The sequence below is a fragment of the Poecilia reticulata genome, chromosome 7 (genome assembly GCF_904066995.2).
Source record: "Poecilia reticulata chromosome 7, P_reticulata-male-v2, whole genome shotgun sequence".
Taxonomy (NCBI): Eukaryota; Metazoa; Chordata; class Actinopteri; order Cyprinodontiformes; family Poeciliidae; genus Poecilia; species Poecilia reticulata.
The window spans coordinates 9,881,357-9,903,991 of record NC_088836.1 but is presented as its reverse complement, the minus strand read 5'-3'; the positions used below and the strand labels follow the sequence as shown (position 1 = coordinate 9,903,991).

The 22,635-nt window shown below is 42.7% G+C and overlaps 1 protein-coding gene across 3 annotated transcripts in view; it reads right to left on the bottom strand.

Moving 5' to 3' along the window:
* celsr3 (cadherin, EGF LAG seven-pass G-type receptor 3) overlaps window positions 1–21,648 on the bottom strand; it is a 107,017-nt gene extending 85,369 nt beyond the window's left edge. For 2 of the 3 annotated variants that reach the window (XM_017305689.2, XM_008413214.3), the window contains exon 1: window positions 15,214–21,647. In XM_017305689.2, coding sequence (XP_017161178.2) covers window positions 15,214–20,683 — 5,470 coding nt within the window. In that variant the 5' untranslated portion in view covers window positions 20,684–21,647. Of the gene's footprint in view, window positions 1–15,213 lie in introns of all 3 variants that reach the window. The other variant, XM_008413213.3, reaches the window with a different exon arrangement.
* Between the last annotated feature and the right edge of the window lie 987 nt (window positions 21,649–22,635).

Below are 22,635 nucleotides of genomic sequence, written 5' to 3'. Positions count from 1 at the left end.
CGTTGCCAAAGGGGAGTTTGTCTCGCAGAGCGCTAAAAGGTTCTCCTCAGTATTTGAAGTTGTGCTTTAAGCTTCAGAACTTGTGTCTAAGATCCTTTCAGTCCCTTATCCACATGTGTTCTCTACTTTTATGATATCATGAAAGTTCCCAGCATGGATGAGGGTTAAAGTGGACCATCAATCATCAAACATCTGTTTAAACATGTAATGACCTTGAGCTGTAAAGGTAAAGGTAATAAATACTTAGTTACCTAAATAGTCCACATATCTATTATCTTATTGATATTAATTTTTGCATCCCAACACAGCCAGTAGATAAAAATCTTTAAAGTTCAGTTTTGCTTCTTGCACCTTCATGGTATTAATTTCTACCCAGTAACATGAATTTTTACTTCTATGTATTGTTGTGAAATTGTAATTATGAATAAAGTATGACTTGGAACATGGAGCAACACCGACTGTAATTTGCTTTCTTCGTACATTTGTTTTGCTTGGGGCTTTGACTAGGCAGCACATGATGTGAATGTTTTACTGCTGCATGTTAAAAACTCTTGTAATATTCTCCTGTGTTAAAGGGCTTCAACTAAACAGTTCATAATGTGGCTATTCAGGATTGTTGCAGGAGAATAGATGGGGAACGTCAAAACAACGTTTGCTTTGACGATGCAGATCAGCTCAGGTTTAGTAAGGCTTGGTGCGCAAATGCTGATCAGCAGAAGACTTTAGAACAATTTTTGCTGTATTTAACACTGAATACATTTGGACATTCTGCATGAGGACTCTGACACAGCTCAGCTGGACATGTGAGAAATTAAGAAGAAAGAAAATGATGTGATAAGATTCGCCTTTTTAGTTCAGTCGTCCTACTTGCATGCTGAAAACCCACACGGTCTATCATTATGTTGCTGCGACTTGAATGTTGTGAATTGTAGCATCAGGTTTTCTATTATCATCATTTTCCAACGCCATATATAGAAAGTCGTATTTTTCTGCTATTGTCCAGAAAATGATCCATCCCATTCCAGACTTTACAATACTGTTGCACATTTTCCTTCCCAATTTAAAAGGTCTATTCAGTATTTTGCAGCCAACCTCATATATATCCAACCTCTGAGTTGGCGATAAATTTAATCTAAACGGTCAGTACTGAAACTGACTAAACAGACATAAAAGCAAATATGCCTTTTTCATCAGTCAATAACAAGTCTGTTTAAGTGGCCAACTCTTCCTTTAATATTAGCCCATCAGATCGACCTCAGAGTAACATAAAGACTCTATGAAATGTGGATTGCTTTAGGTGAGGAGGGGTAATCCTCCCCTGAAGCCAGAAAGTCATAACTAATGCATCCGACAGCCTCCAATACATATTCACTTCAGTGTGCATAAAAACAATGAAACATTAATAACCCCCCAAAATTGAAAACCGAACAAATGGAAGGTTACTCTGACGTCTTTTGCACCGAGGGGAAAACAAAGCTTTTCGCCAATAACAACTTTGAGACACTTTTGGAAGCTTTTACTGCTCCTATGGGTTTCCTTCTGGCGTTTTCCCCCTGCATGTGTCCGCACTTCAAAGGAGGAGGAGAGTCGGGGGGTTGGCATGCATAGAAACTCTAAGAATAACCACGCTGATTTAGAATCAACGGCGACGCGTTCAGCCGACGAGCGAGCCATGAAAGAGTGAGGCTGCGGCTCCCTGAGACGCTTTTGTGGGGAGAAGCAGTCCCAGCGTTTCAAAGGGTTGAGGGAGTTCGGTGCTATCTCTCTGCGCCAGGTAGCCTGACTAATAACACACTCAAAGCTTCTTGAATGTCAGAACATCCTGAGCCTGCTGCCAGGAAATCTGAACGGAAATAGTGTATTAAGAAGCGTTCAGCAGAAAGGCAGGAAACAGCTTCAGAAATACTTAAAAAGTGGTCAACATACGTCAGAGCAAGGGGTTATTAACAAGAGCCCTGGCATTTTCCCCTACAGCAGGAAGAGGGACAAATTCAGACATGCCACTTAGCTGAGTTGTGATTTCAAAAGGCTTTCAATATTTAAATCAAATATTTTACGGTCTGAAGACAACTTAAAGGTACGTGGCCTTTGCAGGAGGGTTAAAAATATGAACTTTTTTACGTTTTGTTCTGTCACACCCACAAATCTCCCGACCGAAAAGAAGAAGAACATTACTGTGAAGCGGGAAGCAAAATGACAAAGGATTTTCATATTTAACCAACTAACAGAAATCAGAAACGCGTGGCGGACATTTGCATTCAGCGCCCTGCCACCTCTAGATAAAACGTAGTGCAAACATTTACCTTCAAATATCACATAGTTAGTAACAAGACGTAATTTCATCTCGGTGTGTTGACGTTAGAAGATTTCTTACAGAACATCTGAGACCGAGGAACACAGCAGACTGGTGAGAGATGAATTAGATTAACACATGCATGGTTACTTTAAAAGACATCCTTCCAGGCCTTGAAAAGCTCTGAAAACATTGTTCAAACCATCAAACTTCAGAAAACTGTGGCAACGCTAAAAACCGACCAACTCTGGAGCAGCCGCACAACTCAGGTGGGAGAATCTGTTAAAGAGACCATGTTTTAATCTTTCTTCTCACAAATCTGGACTTTACGGAGAAATGGTAAGAAGAAAATCAGTGTTCAAAAAAAGCGAAACAACTTCCAGTTTGCACTTTTCCACAAGCCACACAGCAAAGAAGAACATGCTCTCATTAGAGGAGACCAACATGTAACTATTGGGCTACAAAATGCAACCGTGACAGATTTTAAATATCCCTTATTTTCAAACCATAGGTTAAAAATCCATTTATATATATATACATAAAAAATAAAAAACAATTCCCTTCTCACCCTCCGCGGGTGGTCTGTTTCATCCTCTGAGCTCGGGTCCTCTACCAAAGGCCTGGGAGCTTGAGGGTTCTGCGCAGTATCTTGGCTGTGCCTAGAACTGCACATTTCTGGACTGAGATGTCTGATGTTGTTCCTGGGATCTGTTTTAGCCACTGCTCCAGTTTGGGGGTGACTGCCCCGAGGGCCCCGATGACCACAGGCACCACTGTGGTCTTCACCTTCCAGGTCTTTTCCAGTTCCTCCCTGAGGCCCTGGTATTTCTCCAATTTCTCATGCTCCTTTTTCCTGAGGTTGTAGTCACTTGGTATTGCTACATCCACCACAACGGCTTTCCTCTGTTCTTTATCCACCACAACAATGTCCGGTTGGTTCGCCATTACCATCTTGTCTGTCTGGATCTGGAAGTCCCACAGGATCTTAGCTCAGTCATTCTCCACCACTTTTGGGGGTGTTCCCCACTTTGATCTCGGGGCTTCCAGTCCATATTCTGCACAGATGTTCCTGTACACTATGCCCGCCACTTGGTTATGTCGTTCCATGTATGCTTTCCCTGCCAGCATCTTGCACCCTGCTATTATGTGCTGGACTGTCTCAGGGGCCTCCTTGGACAACCTACACCTTGGGTCTTGTCTGGTGTGGTAGATCTGAGCCTCTATTGCTCTGGTGTTTATATATATATATATATATATATATATATATATATATATATATATATATATATATATATATATATATATATATATATATATATATACACACATATATATATGTATGTATATATATATATGTATAAAATGACAGAAGGTCATGTTGTACACTTAATTTCTGGACTGTAGAGCCTACGGTGTCATAAATCCATTTCTTTTTTATCAGTCATGGTGGCTCAGCCTGTGAAGACTCACACTGCCAGGGTTAGAAGTTCAAATCCCTCCATGCTTCAGCAATGCTTCACTCATGACATTAACACTGCTGCTGCAGCAAAGGGTCTGACTGGAACGGTTTGCGCTCGTAAAATGGTAATGGGGCCGGATTAAAAGGAAATAAACCAAACGGGAAGATAGTGCAGCTTGCATGCAAAAAAACTAGGAATTAAATAAATAAATAAATAAATAAATAAATAAAAGAGTACAATCGGATTTACAGTGAACAAAAGCTACGCTGGTTTACCCTCAAACGTTCCAGACTCTGTCTAAGCGCCCTCAACCCGTTACTTCACAGGCTGCGCACTCACAATCACATGGTTTTAAATCCCATTTCACACTGTGTTGTTCAGTCTTCTTCCCCCTTCGCTCCTCCGTTGCTCGCTGTCCCCGAGAAGTCCCAACAAAAGGCGGCGCAGGGGAGAATTTTCAAAAACCCCGTGTAACGAATCCGGCGGCGTTCCCAGCTGCCCTCGGCTCTGTCAAATAAATGGCTGCCGCTGCTGCTGAACAAATGCAGCCACTTCTGAACGCGGCTGTTAATGGAGCTCAGAGACGGCTGCTGGAAGCGCTCACGCCCCAAAGGGGGGAAAAAATGACTTCCCTCCTAAAGACAGTGTGAAAGTGTGAAGAGTCAAAATAAAGAAACACTTCAGTTAAGGAAAGGCTGAAGAGAAAGAGAGAGAGAGACCATATATTAAAGCCTGTAGAATAACACAAGAATTAAAGTGCATTATGCATCATTACAACAATGCCCAGGCATCGGCCTGGCAGCGGATTTCTGTTTGCGGATTCTGCTGATTGCCAAAGTCTTTGCACCCATGGGATCTATGGAGTTTAACTTTATGCATTCTTATGAAAATAAAAATCAGAAAAGCTGCAAACAACAGCAACCTAAATTATGGTTTATAATTCAGTTCAAACCTAAAGTAAATTACTAGTCAACTGTCCAATCCTAGCAGTTACACTTAAAAGTCACTGAATCTTCCCAAGTTTCCAGCTTGAGTCACTTTCAGACAAATCCTGATGGTTATTGTTCTGCAGTGACCTGCAGTGACCTCTCCACTGAGCGCGTGCAGCACGGGGCAGCAGCTGTTAGCAGCTGCAGCTGTCCTCCTCACCTGCACCTGCCTCTGGTTGCATGCCATTCTCTCAGATGTGCAGCTTCAACAACAACTTTGCAAGTGGATTTCAAGTTTCCGTTACTCTTAATATCATCATGTTAAATATTCAGTGCCTTGCAAAACGTATTCATACGTATTCTAATTATGTCAGTGTATCTAAAAACAGAAATATTTGACATGTCCTCTTTGCAAAATTGGTCAAACACAGCTGGATTAATCAGAGTCTATCTATTGACATCAATATTCAAGTCTTGCCACTAGTTTTTAACTGGATTTAGGCTTAGCCTTTGACTAGGCCATTTTTAAACTTGAAAATCTAAGCCATTAGACTGCAGCTATGGTTGTTTATTTGTTAACAAGTTTATTACTGGATTTCTCTTTCCTGCTGAACAAAAGCAGACCCAAAGAATGATGCTGCCACCACCATGCTTCACCTTGGTGATTGAGGATGAATCACCAAGGTGTTGGTTTTCGGACACATACGGTGTTTTCAGTGTAAGCCATGAAGTTTCATTCTGATCTCATCTGACCTCAATATCTTATTCAACACGTTTCATGTGTCCAACATGGTTTTTGTTTGTTCTCAAAACTCTCTGTTGCTGTAAACACACACAGACTGACTGCATTTACCGACTAGAGACTTCCTGAAAGCATTTGGCTGCATTTGTTTTTTTCTTTAGTATCTTCAGAATGAAGGGGGGCAAACTTTTCAAAACTTTACAATCATAATTAATAATGAAAATAAAGTTAATCATTTTTAGCTTTACAAGAAAACACAGAAAAGGAAAACAAAGTTTTGAATTACACTAAAGCGGTAAACACACAGGGCCTGAGTGTTTTCTTTTATACAAATAAATACTAAAACCCCACAAACCCCGACAAACCCCTCAGAATCAATAGTCAGACAATAGTCTGCTATTAATAACAGTGCCTCTTTTGTGACAGTGGTTCATCATTTCAGTCGCATGATGATTTCACTGATACAGACTCATCTTATTCACCACCGGCTTCAAATGTGGACAGACATATTTGTTGCTGATAAACTCATGGATTACTTTTTTCCACTCCACACTTTACTCTTTGTTCTCTAAAAACCCTTTAACTGTAAGCATCTATTTTCATTTTTAGACACTTTCCTTATCTAAACTCAATCTTCTGTGGTATTTTAAAAACTCACCCAACCATATGTTCAAAAAGCTGCTAATGAGAAACAAACAGGAGACAAATGTTAAGATAAAGTAGCGGAGCACAGAAACAATTTAGCTCCTCGACTATACGGTAATGATTTATGTGAAACATTTGAGTTCACTTCATCGTTATAAAACGCTACTCCGTTTCTCTAATGATTTAAGTATGTCTCCAGGATATAGAAAAAAAAAGGGTAGTAGTTTTCCTGTTCCTGTTATGTGTGGATGCCTTTTTCATGTGAATTGGACCTAAAAGGTGTGAGGAGCAGCTTTCGGCAGCAGAGGTTCCCCAGCCTCGCTGCAAAGCTCTCAGCGGGGAGCGTGAATTTGTTACGCTTGAACTGTATGGAAACCATTCCTGTCAGAATGTTCATCCGTTCCAAAGCGTAAACTCGCCGCCACAGCATGCCCCCCCGCAGTATAAAGCTGCTGCATTTATCTCAACTTCCCAAGAATTATTCTGTCACTCAAATCACTTTGGAATGAAAGACGCTCATCAAGGAAACCTCTTTTTTTTATTTTGTGCAGGGCAATTCCGAGAAGATAATGACTAAAGCCTCCTGATGACAACGTAGGGGGGGGGGGATCCTACAAGTTCAGGAAACAAATGTTTTTCAGACAGACAGCCCACTTTACTTTCAGTGCCAGTGTAATGTCAAGCAATTACACATGTGACGGTGTAACATACATGACCCAAAACAACGACATCTTTGGCCTGCAGCTGGTTAAACGACATGGCATGAAATAAGATTAGCGCTGCTATAGGCTAATCCTATATTCTGTGTCAGAAACAGTCCTACACGTTTCTAAAACATTCTGAAGCGGAGGTGTGTGTCTGCTGTCGGGGAAGCGCGATGAAAGCAACAAGCTTAAAAGATGTAAAGATATATATATTTTTTTTAAATAAAAAAGCTGCAAATTTAGGTCAATGTGAAGACTCACCTGTGTCGCAGGTTTTTTCATTGTGTCATAGTTGCACACAAACTAGATGGCCTCATACACAACGATGTCTACAAATGAGTGTTAGAAAAGAAATAGTGCAGGTTTGATTGGAATACTTTTTTTTATCTGCTCCATCAGAGGATAAAGTTGAAATTTTATTTCCAGAATCATGATGCAACGAGCCCATGTTCTATTTTGTGATTTTGTGACTAGAAGATTGTTGCTCGGTATTTTAAAAGTGTTTATGCCTCAGATGTTTAGTTTGGTTTCTGTTTGCAATGACAGCGAAGAGCTCACAATTCTGAACTTTTCAAGTCAAAATCTCTGCTACTATTACTTTGGAGGATAAAGAACCTTCCTGTGAGTCAAAAGATCAAAATGTTTTCATCCGAACACGACTTTGACTTTGAGAGTCTCGTCTTCTCTGTTCGTTGTGGTTTTAAACGACACCACTACTGCAGCAGAACACTGAAATGTAATCGAGCATTAAACGTCTTGGATGGCCAGGAGAAAAGAAATTACGGTTCTTATCAGTAGCATCAACTGCAGGAGGCAAAAAGGAGAGCGACGTAAATGGAGGTTATCTTGTTATTGACCACTCAAAGCTCTTTACATCGAAAGCGTCGTCCATCCAGCTGAGCATCTTATCCTATGTACAACACTCCTTTTTCTCCCTGATCCATCAGAGAGGCCGGTGGACTCAGTGTTCTCGCCCAATGCCCTTTGACACGTGGACTGGAGAAGCTGGAGATCAAACCGGTGACATATCGACAAGAGAACAACCTGCTGCACCTCAGGAGCTACTGCAACTTTAATCTCTCCTCGTTCTCCTCTCCTTGTTTTAAACGAGAATGAAAGCAAAAAAACCAAAAAAAAACACTGCCTTCTCAGATGGACTTAATCAAGAATAAAAGCATATTCACTCGGGACCTGACCTCTCTCAGCTGACCCACATTAGACAAGAACCATCAGCGTGCTCACCCAGAAGACGGTGGTTAACTTCAGAGCGTTGACCTATATGTATTGTAAGTGAATTTTCTGTGCACTGATCTGTATCCAGGCTTGAAAATACTATATAATGTGCTCACCATCTGAGCTCTTGGAATACCTGGCAAAAAGCAGGAGAAAAAAAGAAAAAAAGCTTGAGCCGGGGTAGAAAAATAGTTGCGTAATCCGTTTTTCCAGTAAGCGCCGGATAGTACACGGAATGCTAACTCTTCAACACACGCGTTCAAGCTCAGGAAACTTTGTGTTGCAAATCTGGACAGAGAAGTCGATGTAAAAAAAAAGGTATAAAAAAATGCAGCATCAGCAATAACAGGCAAATCTGGGCACATCTAAACTTACAATTACACAATTACAATTATACTTATTTTTGCATCAAGTGAGTCTAACCAAATCACTAAAATTTATTTATTAACTTGTAATCATTACAGAAAATGGCTCATAACTTTTTTTTAATTTGCAGACACATACACCATTAACGGCTTTGAAGGGGTTACATCATCTGTTTTTTTGCTATTTTCCCGCATGGAAACGGATGCAATATTAATTTGCCCGCGTATGTTACGTAAAACTTGCCAGCAGCACACTTCAGCATGCGTTATTTTATACGCTTGTTAAGATGGATGAGAATGACAAGGACGTAAACATAAAATTCACCAAAGCAAATATTACAAGTACAAGTATTCGCACCTCTTATGCTTTGATTTCATTTCGTTTATCATTTTGTCAGATCACAAGCAGGCACTGTGGAGTATTTCACCGGCTGTAGAGACCTGCAGCTCTGGTAGGTAGATTTGGTGAATGCCACGAATCTGGTTGTTACCAAAAAGAGTCAAAAGGAGCAATGCTGTTGCAGGAGGTGTTCTCATCAGATGAAACCAAAACTGAATGTTTTCTGCTACATACATTCTATTGTGGTAAACCAACATTAGACAGCCACCATCTCAACTATGAGGTAGGGAGGTTGCAGATGAATGGAGTTAAATATGGGCCAAAAATGGAGGATAATCTGTTCTCCTTTTTATTCTTCTGTGGGACCATAAAGGGCATAATTTCTATTCTATTCTTCCACTTTACACTCACTTTGCGTTAGTCAATCAAATAAAATTCATTGCGGTTCGTAGACGTAACATGACAAAGAGTGGAAAAGTTCACGGCAGGTGAATACTTTTTGTAGCTGCTGGCTTAAAGCGTTCCCCTAAGACATTCCTGTCCCTCTTCGCCATCGCTTTGTGTCACCAAAAGCATCGGAAAACCCTGACTGCTTAACATAAATGTGTGAAAAATCGGAGTAAAGCTCCAGAGAATCAGCCTCAGTTTGTCGTTTTCTTTTTTCCTCCATCTGGCCCTCAAACGCATCCCTCCCATGAAAATTAAACCAGACAAATTGCTGCACGTACTTATTTTAAGCATTTAATTGCGCAACTTGACCCTCAAACAGAAGGAGAAAACGTGTCTGGGCAGACGCTGACGTTTGTCTCTTCTCTAAACGTCTTCTCAGACAAACGCTGACTGAAAACGTCCCCCAGACATGTTCACGCCACACCGACTTTGCCTTAACCTTCCTTCACCCAGAGACGTCTACTTAGGCACAAGTTTCTTCTCCCAGCAAAGCTCTGCTCTACATTCAGACGGCCAGCCACAGCCGCCACTGGGTGTCTGCCAGTACAACCAGCCACAGACTCTGCTGCTGGCCACTGGAGCTGGTGAGGGTTACTTTGCTCAAGGGCACCTTGAGCAGCTGCTGTTTGGGGTGCCAAGTGGTCTCATTACGGCCTCAACCCTAAAGCCAGCTTCATGTGTGTGTTTTTGTGGGCATAAACCCGCGGCTCTTTGCTCTTTGCGGCTCTTTGCACGACAAACCCCTCAGAATCAATAGTCAGACACCAACGTCACAAAGAGAACAAAGAAGAGATTTAGAGAAGGAAAGTGGACAGACAACACGGGCAAAGAGAGAAACAGAGGGAGGGAAGAGCAAAGGGAAGCACTTGAGAAAAGCACGAAGGGCAAAAACGGGAGGAAAGCAGTCCCAGCACTCTGGCGTGTGCAGATATTATTCATAGAGAAGATATGAATGCACCCTCAAGTGCGATCCAGAGCCACCTGAGAATACACAAACGCAAGTGATGCACAAAAACCTATACACACACACACGGCAAAAAAAAATCTATCTGCTACAGGAAAACACTGCTCAGAAACACAAATAAATAAAGCATGCCCATGTCTGCAAATAACACGGAGCGCGCAACCCTACACAACGCAGACACACACACAGGGAGGAAGTACTGTAAGCAATGAAATAAAAGAAAAAGAAGCAGAGAAATGTTGCGAGGAGACAGAACAGAAGGAGTCGGGAATATGTAGTTTAAAGAAACAGCCAGCGAGAGTTACTGTATGAGAGGATTACAGGCAGAGGCCGAGGGAGAGAGGGATAATCAGAGGAGAGAGGGATTAAACAGGCGAACACTCAGAGAGAAAGAGAAAATAGGTGAGGTGAGGTTTTTTGATGCCCTTAGTAATGCTCATAAAATTGCAATTCTCTACATTTTACTAATTTTCTAACATCTCAAATCTTATTACACGAACCAGCAGACATGGATTAAGCCTGTGTGAGTTTACAAAACTAAAATAACTGATGTTTGTCAAACAGCAGGAGGAGTGTGTTATGCTGCTAATCTAATTAAAACTATGATCAGAGAAATAAGCATTTAAGGTTATAGTTAAAACAGATGAATTAGAAGTTTGATAAAAAATGAAGATAAAACTTTGATCCACTGAAGAACAAATCTTCTATGGCATTCAGCACACACTAGAATGTTGATGCTTTGCATGGACACAAAAACGGGCAACTTTTCATAATCTTCTCCAATTGGACATTTAAATTACAAGTTTGAAAATGTAAAGAAATATAAAGTCATTTTAAAACAAGCCATACAAACTGATAAAGGCAAAACACAACTCTGTGGCATTTTTGAGCGGAAACAACAGAAGAATTGCATTAAACTAAGAGTAAAATTGGTAACACTTTATTTGAAGGAGGGTGAATAAGACTGTCATGACACTGTCATAAACATGACATAACATCTGTCATGAACATGAATAAGCCTTCATGAATATATATGACTGTTGTCATAAAGTGTCATTCGGTAAATTATGACACTTTTAATACAAAGTTGACATTATTCAAAATGTCCTTGTTATGACAACTTGACATTAACCAAGAAATCATTACTGATATAAATTTGTTATGAAAGTATTACTGATTGCACTTTAAAATATAGGTAACTTTATGTTATTAAAGGTCTATCTTGATGACGTGCAGGTAATTTATCACAGACAGAGCAATGAACTCAGTTAAGCATTGATATTAAACAAGAACAAATTATGAAGAAGATGAAGCACCTCTGGATATCCACAAAGGGATTTTATTTTTATCACGACTCTCACTGCTCTATTAGGTCCAAACTGTGTTATTTAGTGGAATGAGCAAAATCTGACAGAAACATGCTTTACAAAAACTTCTTCAAGTACGTTTCCCTTTTCCACTCTTGAAATAACAAAATTGCTCAAAACGTGTTCAATTTTTACATTTCTGCATTTGGAAATCAAGCCATCATTCACTTGCAGTGTTGTTCACAGAAGTAAGCTACAGCCAGGGGCCCTTCTTCTGTGCTCCAGTGTGAAAAGTATCCCAGGTGGGATGAAAATAAGACAAAAACGTAGGGAGCAAAATGCAGTAAGTCAAGGCCTATGAAAAAAAACACACATGTAAAAAAAAAGGTCAGGAAAGAGGGGGTAATAGATACATTAAAACAGAGAAACTTAGCTCTACAAATGCAGTGAAAGACAGAAAAAGGCAAGCGGAAGTGAGTCGTGAGCTGGGAGCCGACATGGAGACACAGATAACACACAGCAAACAATGAAAGTGACAGCTTTGCTCTGACAGTGACTCTGGCTGACTGTTGTTTCATTATAATCTCATAACTGTCACATCCTGGAGCGGCGGAGAAGGAGAGGAGGAATAGAAAAGGGTGAGGGAGGAAGGGAGTGAGGGAGGGCTTAATGGCTTCATAGAGGAGGAAAAACAGACTGAAAATGGAAATGGATCAACATGTGGCTCGTCTGACCTCTGGAAGAGGCGGATGGAAGCAAAGGCTGACGAATGTAAGTAAAGGTAAATGATGGAGACGTACTAAAGCATCTTGATCGAGACCCATCTCTATCTGACCATAAGCTCAGAGAGCGAGATGGTAAGGAGGAGCAGCAGTAGACGCTCTGTGTGCTAAAATGTTTGCTAAGCTCTACTAAAACTATATGTTTTGCATAGACGAGATCTTTTTGAAAACATGTATTTGTTGTGAAACAAAGGAGGAGTAAGGCCTGGCTGCTGCAGGCATAGGGAAGGACCTCTGCTGCCCTATTTTAAAATTTATTTTGTGTGCCAGAAACCTTTTTAGAGTGAAATGAGAAACTGTTAAAGAGGGTTTTTTTCCTTAACTGTCACTTTCTGACAGCAGTAGAAGAGACACGTGACCCTGACTATCAGCTGAGTCGACTACAGAGGAAGTACTGTACAACCAACATCGTCTAATTGCAAGTGTTGTTTTTCATTTCTCCTCACAATTTCTATGATAGAGATGCTTTGCCATCCTCTTGTTCGTGAGTTTAAGTTTTGAAGTGGATTTTAAAACTCCGTGTTTGTTGAAGTTTTGTCCTCTGGTTTGAAGTGCCAGGAAATTTTTAATAGAAATCCAGTAAAATCCTTATGAAGTCCTTCTGAAACAACAGCAGCAGACTGAGTGCTGCTCAATTGCCAAACTGGGTTGTATAAACTATTGTTCCACAAGGGATTTAAAAAAAAATCTTAATATTGACTTTTTTTTTTCCTAACTGAAATAGATTAACACAAATGAAGTTTTGCTTGGTTTTATATTCAGTGTGAGATTGCTGGCCCTAAAAATGATGAATTCATTTTAAGGCTTATTACACATTTTGGAGTTAATCACCACTCTGCTTCATAATCATTGTAATTTATGTATAAACTCATCTGCTTTCACAAAGTCATTCTATCTTCATCTTTTCTCACTCTGCTACTTGGATGATTAGTGAAGCAACTTCTACTAAACCTATTTACACACTCACTTATCTACTAAGACTGTCTACTTTCTCGCTAAAACTCGTTCACCGTCACTCACTCCCAAGTAATGAATCCCAAAAAAACCCCTCATATTTCATTCTCTCTCATTCACTTTCATTATGCTTTCCGCCGCTTTCTCATCCTCTCACACAGTATTTTCCTCGTTTAGTCGTGCAAAATGACACCAGAGTAAATATTAATCAACTGACATCTAAGCAAATGAAGCTCTTTTTTTTTAAATAAAAAAAAACTTTAAAAAAACTGTGTTAGTAGGATAGCAGGTCACACACAATCCCATGCAACCTCTCCGCTGAGCAGAACGCAAACAGAAAAACAATCACATCCTCAAAGCATGAATGTTGCTCTCCTTTTAATTTTCTGGAGCTTATTTGGTCTCCAAGGCTTTGATCACTGACAGCAGAGGATCTGTGAAGCTTTAGAGCTAAACCCAATAAGAGCAAAGGAAAGCTTCTTTAAAGGCACATTAAAGAAAAACAGATTTGAATAATAAAAAAAAACGTCCTGTTTGGTGGTGGTACATTTAAGCAGCTTGAAACTATTCATTCTCATGATATGACTGCGTTAAAAGTAAGTGAAGTCATAAAGGTTGTTGCCTTCGCAATGTTTTCTGAGCTGTATCATTCAAGCAGCAAACACATTACAATACTAAATTCAATGATAGTCAATTATAGATATTTGACCAATAAAGGCACTTAAATCTGCCAGGTAGAACTTTGTCATTTTATGCTATTATTTTAGCTTTTACAGTTTCTTTATTCAAATGAAATAGTTATAAGGCAATTTGGGCCACATTTTTTTCTCAGATCTAATCAATTAATTGTGTTTGCAGAGCAGTGAAATTGATCACTGCTTGTAAACACACAGCTCCATCCATTTCTCCATAAAAATTGGACATCCAAGTAGAAATTAAACAGCATTCAGATCACATGCAACACTGCAAACAAATTTGGAATGTCTAACACATAATTGTAATCTGGTATCACACATTGAAGAGTTGCAATATTTCCTACTAAAATAAGTTTTGATCACAGACAATAAAATCCTCGCCATGAGTCACAAAGAGCGATTAACTGTGTTTCCAGATAGAGTGACAGTCAGTCTTTATGAATTTGCATGACTTCATGCAAATCTTGCTAAAACAATTACCTTCTTCACTCTCTATAGCCCATCTAATGTTACTGTTAGAATCTGCAAACACAAAAGCTACTCTGGTCAGAACAAAAACAATTTTAACACCCATATAAAAAAAATGCTTAAAATTAACTATTACTATTGGTGGCCTCAGAATGGAAACCATTGCTTTTTCTGTTTGCCACAGTTTGAGTTGTTTATGTATTGTAGTGTCTGTGTATTTCTGCAAGTTTAGTAAGGCAGCTATTTTGTACTTAGCAATTCCAGATTTTGGACGATTAAAACCAAATTAACCTAAATGTTTTACTGTTTTTACAGAAAGCCTGTAAAACAAAGAAAGTTAAAGTAATATAAACCAAATGATTTGAGACACTCTGGCCAACTTTTGACGTATTTTGGGTAAAACCAATATTTATTAAAGATTAGGCTTTATTTCCTTACTGAATTAAGGGTTTAATTTCTTAAAATTGCTTAAGTGTGAGATTATTCTATTTCAAAACAAACAAACAAAAATACAAAAGTAGATAAAATACATTTATTTTACTGTCTGAATAGTGGATGGAGTTGCAATATATTTTTTCTGTTGGTTTACCAACAGAAAAAATGGTAACCAACATGTAATTTCAAGAGGGGTTTAAAAATGCCAGCTTGTGCTTTTACTAAAAGCATTTTCTTCAAGAGAAACTCAAAAGGTAACCCCCTCATTCTCCAGCTTTAGCATTTATCTTTTACTCCCAACCTTGCATAGCTGAAGTTCTTATCTTCACACTATTTTCTTTGCTGGATAAAGCTCTAGGGGCATCTAAATGAGCTTAACACACACACAGACACACACACAATTTCCAGTCCACATTTGCCACACATTTTCCCTTCACGGTCTCTTACCTGTGACAGTGATCAGCATGGGAGCAACCAGGGGCCTGTTGTTATCCAGTTTTCGGCTCAGTCGAATCTCTCCGCTGGTGTGATTCAGGAGCAGAAGGTGAAGCTCATTGCCCCTGTCGATGGTGTAATACAGCCTGTCAGACACATCAGGGTCATGGGCTGGTACTCTGCCAATCACCCCACTGGGGAAACTGTTGGACCGATTGGAAACAAAGTTGTTGAAAATGATTTGAAAGTCCTGCAGGGTTGGCCGATTGTCGTTCTGGTCCACCAAACGGATTCTGACGGTAGCCCTGCTCACTAGAGGTGCTGATGTGGCCTGGACTACAATGACGTATTCATTGCGAGCCTCATAGTCAAGATCAATGAGTGAGGTGAGCTCTCCTGAAAAGATGTCCATCTGAAAGATCTCAGGGATATTGCCCTCAACAATTTGGTACATGATCTGAGCATTAGCACCTTCATCCGGGTCAGTGGCAGTAATCTGGGCTACCACAGACCCCACAGCGCTATTTTCCTTAACCAAAACCTCAAAATCATCAGCAGGGAAGACAGGAGCATTGTCATTTACGTCAAGAACTGTCACCTGGATGTGGACAGGTGTTCTTTGAGGGGGCACCCCACGATCCACGGCATAGGCTGTGAGCTCGTAAAATGGCACACTCTCCCGATCCAAACGGCGAACAGTTCGTACAATGCCAGAAGTGGGTTCAATGGTAAAATCTCCATCTCCATCCTCACCATTTTGAAACGTGTACTGAACCCGGCCATTGGCGTGTGCGTCACGGTCAGTGGCCGAGATCTGCAGGACACTAGTGAAGGGGGGAGCATCTTCACTCACTGTCCCCTGATATCTGGGACTGAGGAACTGAGGTGCATTGTCATTCACGTCATTCACGTTCACTTCAACATATGTTGTGTCAGATTTCTGTGGTATGCCATTGTCTTTTGCTGTGATAGCTAAAGTGTAGGTCATTTGGTCCTCATAGTCAAGCTCTGCCTGGAGTGTGATCGCTCCTGTTGCCGGATCGATGCGGAACTGGGGGATGTTGTCTTCAAGAAAGTACGTGATCCGAGCATTTTCTCCTACATCATCATCCGTAGCACTAATCACAACCACTGTACTTCCTGGTGGCCTGTCCTCATTCACGCTGACAGAGTAATGGGCACTCTGGAAAACAGGTCGGTGTGTGTTGGCATCAGTAATGTTTATGTGCACCTGGCAAGTGTCATGGAGTGTTTGATCTGAGGCGGCAACAGTTAGGACGTAACGACGCTCCTGTTTATAGTCCAGTGGTAGAGCTAAGGAGAGAAGCCCCGCTCCTCCTGCTGTGCTGATAGCAAAACGGTTTCTGGTGTTTCCGCCTGTGATCTGATAAGTCACTGCACTGTTTACATCTCTGTCCACAGCCGTGACAGTCACTACACTGGTGCCAACAGCAGCATCCTCATTCAGGCGGGAATAATACTCCTTTTGGAGGAACTCGGGGCGATTGTCATTAACATCCATGACTGTAATGGTGACACTCGCTGTAGCAGAGAGAGGTGGCATGCCATAATCTCTGGCCTCCACACCAAAGAAATAGTGTTCCACAGACTCCCTGTCGAGAATCGAGCTGACAGTGACCCAGCCCGTTGCGGAGTTGATGACAAAGGGTGTGTCTGAGCCAGTCTCAGTCAGCCTGTACTCCAGCCGAGAATTGTCAGCTGTATCTGTATCTATAGCTTGGATGTGGAGGATTGAACTACCAACTGGGGCACTCTCAAGTACAGATGCTTGGAATGGTGTGGATACAAAGATAGGAGGGTTATCATTGACATCGGTCACCTGCACACTCACAATTCCAGTATTGTTGGAGAGAGGTGGCCGGCCATTGTCCTGAGCGCGAACACGGAGCGTATACTCCCGCTCAGATTCATAGTCCAGGTTTGCCACCACCTGAATTTCACCTGTTACGCTATCAATGGAAAACTGTCCACGGCTATTACCACTGATGATATTGTAGTGAACAGCAGCATTGCTGTCCTTGTCCCTGTCTGTAGCGCTCACACGTAGGATCTCAGAGTGAGGTCGAACATCCTCCTTCACTGCCACCACATAGCGCTTTTCGCTGAACTGTGGCACATTGTCATTTTCATCCAGAACGGTTATAAAAACTTTGACGGTGGCAGAGCGTGGACCTGGATCCTTCCCCTGGTCACTGGCCTCCACCTGAAGAGTGTAATGTTCATTTGTTTCCCTGTCCACAGATCCTCTGGTTGTAATTAGTCCTGAACGTGGGTCAATCTCGAAAGCAGCTCGTGCTATTGCAGCGGAGTCACCGATAAACCGGTAACGGATATTGGCGTTGGACGGGGAGTCTGAATCTGTTGCTCTCAACTGTAAAATTGGATAACCTTCTTCCACGTTCTCCCTAATTGTCTCTCTGTACTCTGACTGTTCAAATATAGGCGAATGATCGTTGCGGTCTGAAACAGTAATGGCTACCATTGTGGTCCCAGAGTGCCGAGGGGATCCGTGATCTGTCGCTGTGACCCGGAAATAATGCAGATCCATATGTTCTCTGTCCAGAATCTGAGTGCTGGTGATGAGGCCTGTGTCTGGATGGATGTGAAAATAGTCAGATGATCGACTGTTCATCAGTGGGGCCATTGTGTAGCTCACCCGGCCTGCATCACCTCCATCAGGGTCTGTGGCTGACATTATAATGACGGAGGTGCCTGGCGGCTGGTTCTCTGCCACCTGGACTTGGTAGTTATACAGTGAGAAATGAGGGTGTCTATTGGCTGCGCGTCTGGATCGAGACCATGGCATCAAAATCCTCCTCGCCTTTTCTCCCTGAGAGCTATCATCATCTGCCACTATTATCAGGCGTTCCAGGCTCCTCTCTCCCCTTGAAGTGTGTCTTTTCTCCCACTCAACCTCATCCCCCTCAGCTCCCTGGTGGCTTTCATCTGCTTGGGTTTCTCTCTTCCCTCTATTGCGATCAAACTGTGTGATGGTTGAGGTGCTGCTGCCCCTATACCGACCCATCCCTGCCTCTGCCTCACTTTCTTCCTGGCCGGCCTTTGTTACTCCCTTTACCCTTTCCTTCTCCCACACCTCCTCTTCCTCTTCTGCAAGTGGTTCCTTGCCTCCCGTCAGCCTCGTCTCGCCCTCCCCCACCTGTAATTTTCCTCCCCAAACAGCATCAGCAACAGCAGCGGACCCCTCCAAGCCCTCTCCCTCCCTTTCAGCACTCCTCTCTCTTTCTTCTCCAGTCCCCATCTGCTGCCTATCTGACTGTCTGACACCTTCGGGCTCTAATGGCTCTTGATCACTAGATTTTAATTGCATATGTGTGCCTTCACCTCGCTCAGTAGCTGAGCAGTCATTGGAAATACTCTCAGCGCACCCAAGATCCCCTTGTTGCATCTCGCTGTGCCACGAGGATTTTCCACTATCAGATTCCTGACCATGCCCATTACTCTCGTTACTTTCTTTCTTTTCATTGTTGTTATTGCTGTTAGTGTTGAATCTGCTCCACAAAAGCACATGCAGAGCTTCTTTTGGTGCCGAAACGACCTCCTCTGCAGAGGATGAGTGAAGCATGGTTACATCCTGCTGAGTTGTTGTATTAACTTGCGAGGAAAACAAGACGTTCTTTACTACTGGGTGATTAGGCTGCATAGGGAGAAAGGGATTATCTTCAGCAGCAGAGTAAGACGTGGCAGACACAGCACAAGGAGATGTAACTGGAAACTTAGCGGGCAAGAAAAGGCCTGAGTCACCAGTAGACTCAGCCTCTGACGTTTCCCTCACCCTTAGAGCACACACTTGGAGCTTTTCAGCTTGTTTAACTCTCACTGAAAAATGATCTACATCTGTCTGAATGAGTGGCGTAATGGCTCTTTTGTTGGGTAAAACCTGTCGGCCACGCATCTCTGCAATGCTGTTGAGTGCAAATTGGATGAGGAGATTCATCTGAGCCATGCCTCCCATGGGGGTCATAAAGAGAGCCGCCCCCATTTTTTTTCGGCCCAAACAGCTAAAGCAACCACCGGCAACCTCCCTCCTTCCTCCCTGGGTTTGACTGCTCTGCTGCCTGGATGCAGGCACTAATTTCCCCCGTGTCGGAGATGGAAAAACTAAATCATTATCCGGGTAATTAGACAAGTTAACGTGTTTGTTGACGTGGTCAACCCCTCCTCCTCTGAGATCATTTCCATCTGTACCATCACCCCTCCCTTCATCAGTAATTCTGGCAGGCTTGGGTTTTGTAAACCCACAACCAAAAAGGGAACTATCTAAGAAAGCCCCTCCTCTTGTCTTGGACCAAGCCACCTTTCCATCACCACCCCACTCTCTGCTGCTGTTTCGATTGATAACATTGTGCCTCCTTAAATAAGAACAATCACCAGCCCTCCTCCCCACACTAGCCGAGTTCCCCTTGGCTCCCCAAGCCATCCTGCTGCTGCTTTCCCTGTAAACTGGTTGCTGATTGCTTCTATAAATGCAGCCATTGTTGCAGAGATTAAAAGTTGGAAACTGACAGATGCAGTCCAGTTTTGTTGCTCTGACACAGTCTGAAATGCTACAAACTGTGTAACATCCGAAGATGTCATCTGAAGCGTCAGTATGAGGTAAACTGCATCCAGAAATAGGATGATTGCACCAGGAGGGAGTGGCTGTAAAGGAGCCAAGTAAAGGCTTGTTGGCTGAAAGGATGTGTTGCTTGTTAGGGATTAGACAGCGGACACGCCGTGGTGCTGAGAGTCTCTTCACCTCAGGAGCCCCTCTGCACACCTTTCCCCCTCTCCTCTCGCAACTTCCGGGTGAGCTGCGCGGTCCGGAGGCGTGCACAAAGGCTCTGTCAGCACCACGTTGGACGAGGTGTGGCCTCGGCGCCGACCACCGTTGCACGCACGTTTTAGTCCTTTGTACTGCCCTTTTCTTGCCGTTTTGAGCCGGCAAAGAAGTAAAGGCAGGTGAAGCGAGAGGTGAAACAACGCCCTGTCTCCCCATCTCGCCTCTCTCCACACCCTCTGCAGCGCCGAAGCCATCAGAGGTAGAGGTGCTCCTGGTGCTGGGGAGGCGATGAGTAAAAGGTGGTAGTAAAGGAGCCCGAGGGCGTTGTAATCCTCTCAGCCTCTCTTTCCGTGCCCCATCCAGTTGCTCTCCTCCCAGGGTCCCTCCTGCGCGCTGCGCTCCGGTGCATTCCTCTCTCTGTATCCGCACTACAGTCCACCTGCTCCAGCGGAGATCCCAGCTGCCCCTCGGTAATCCGCCTGCTTCCCCACACCGATGCTGCTGCTGCTGCTGGTTTACTTCACCGGCGACTCGGTAGCTGAGGGCAGAGGTCCTTCTGCTGGAAGCCCCTCCTGTGCTCACCGTCCCCGGGGTGAGGGCTAACAAAGGACCGAGGAGAAGCAGGTGGAGCGCCAGAGACGAGAGCAGGAGCGGGGTGAAGCCCGTTATAGGTGCAGCCATTTAGTCTCTTCCTTTCTCCGTATCCCTCCCCTCCTTTCTCCCTTCTCCACTTCAGACTATCCTCTACCTTTCTCTCCAGAGTGCGCGCTTCCACTTCCACTTCTCCACGTCTCCACCTTACTTCTCTCCACCCTCGTTCCGCTCCGGCTAGGTGGCCACTTCCAGGACCGCCAGCACCGCCCGACACCTTCCCCCAGGCTCCCCCGTCTCTCTGCCGGCCTGGAGAGTTGGCATCTACCCGCTGTGCTCCGTGGAGCTGGAGGCGTGAGCGTTAGGATCGGCGCGGCGGCGGCAGCATCTCTCCTCTTGTTCATTCACATCCAACATGGCTCACACACTCACACTGACTGGCGGGCTGGCTCACACACTGTCTCTCAGCGTGTGTGTGTGTGTGTGTGTGTGTGTGTGTGTGTGTGTGTGTGTGTGTGTGTGTGTGTGTGTGTGTGTGTGAGAGAGAGAGAGAGATAGAGTGAGAGAGAGGCAGTATGAATGTGTAGCATCCATCCACACACACCATCACGCTCTCCTCCATCTCTCCTCCCCTCCCCCTTTTGCTTGCATCTCCGCCGTCTCTCCCTCTCTCCTTTTTTCTCTTTAAATGCGCGGCTCCGGTAAGCAGGGCTGTTACACAGCACCCGCGGCGTCGCCACATCCCCTCAGCTGGAAAAGGAGGGGGAAGCGGTCCATATCTCACCCAATCACACCGTCATCACCTTGCATGAAGCATGACGGTCCTTACAGACAGCGCCCGCAGGACGGGCACTATCAACAAGAGCACAAACTTATGAGGTGATGAAAGGGAATCCTCTGAAACTTAAAGAGATGCAGACAAGCTAAAGAAGGACTGAGGCTGCCGTTTCAGATTGTTCAGATTTTCTTGCTTTGCGCACACCCTCACTGTGAGGTCAGCTCCGGTTATATCAGATTAAATCATGTAAAAGTGACGTAATCTGCTTGTTATTCCCATTACTACATCTCCCTCACAAGCAGGCATGGGTTACTGAAATTTCAGCTGTTACTTATATTTTCTGTAAGGTTGGGTATCCAAAGATGTCGCACTTAATATTAAACACCATATTTTGGTGTTTTACTAAAATATGGTGATATATGTATCAGCTGGGGTCGTTTTAAAGTGCTTTATAAATAAAGCTGGATTGGATTGTATTGGTTATATATATATTATATTCATTTATGTGTAGCATCCATCCACACACACACTTATTCATTTATTACAGTTCTGTGAAAAAGCTTCTGGTTCCTTATAAATATCTTCTGTTTTCTTTTTTTATTGCACATGTTTTAGGTTATCAATTACATCTTCCAAAAAGCATAATACATTATAAGGAAACAACAGAAAGGCAAAAATTTCCAGATGATGATAAAAGATTAATTTTATTTATTAAAGGGCAAGGGGTATCAACAGTGTCCCAGAAAGTTGAGTGGAAGAAAAAAAAAGTGGTATAGAAAAGATGGTACAGTCAACAGGGATCACCACAGCCTTGAAAGTATTGAAAAGCCCTTTCAAGATGGAGAGTCAAGATGGAGAGGTTCAGAATCTACGTTTCTTGTTTTCACATTAGTTATGATACCTGGAAACAGGTCATCTGTTGGTCTGTTCTGTTTCATCAAGTCCAAAGTCAGCAGAGTTAACGTGGCCCAAAGTTTTAGATCACTTCATGTTTCCATCCACCTTCAAGCTTTGAGGAGATTCTCTTTTAACAGTATTAGTATTTTTTTTTTGTGAGACAATGAAATAGTTTTATGTGAATAAAAACAATTTTTTGAATGTAAATACATAGCTACCTTCAATAAGCTGTGTGTTTGCTTCCCATTTTAATTGATGAATGAAACATGATAATGATTTTCTTATTTATTTGGAAAATATTTTGGCAATTTTGGATCTCCATCATAGCGTCTCCCCCAAAACCTAACATATGGGATTAGTGATGCGA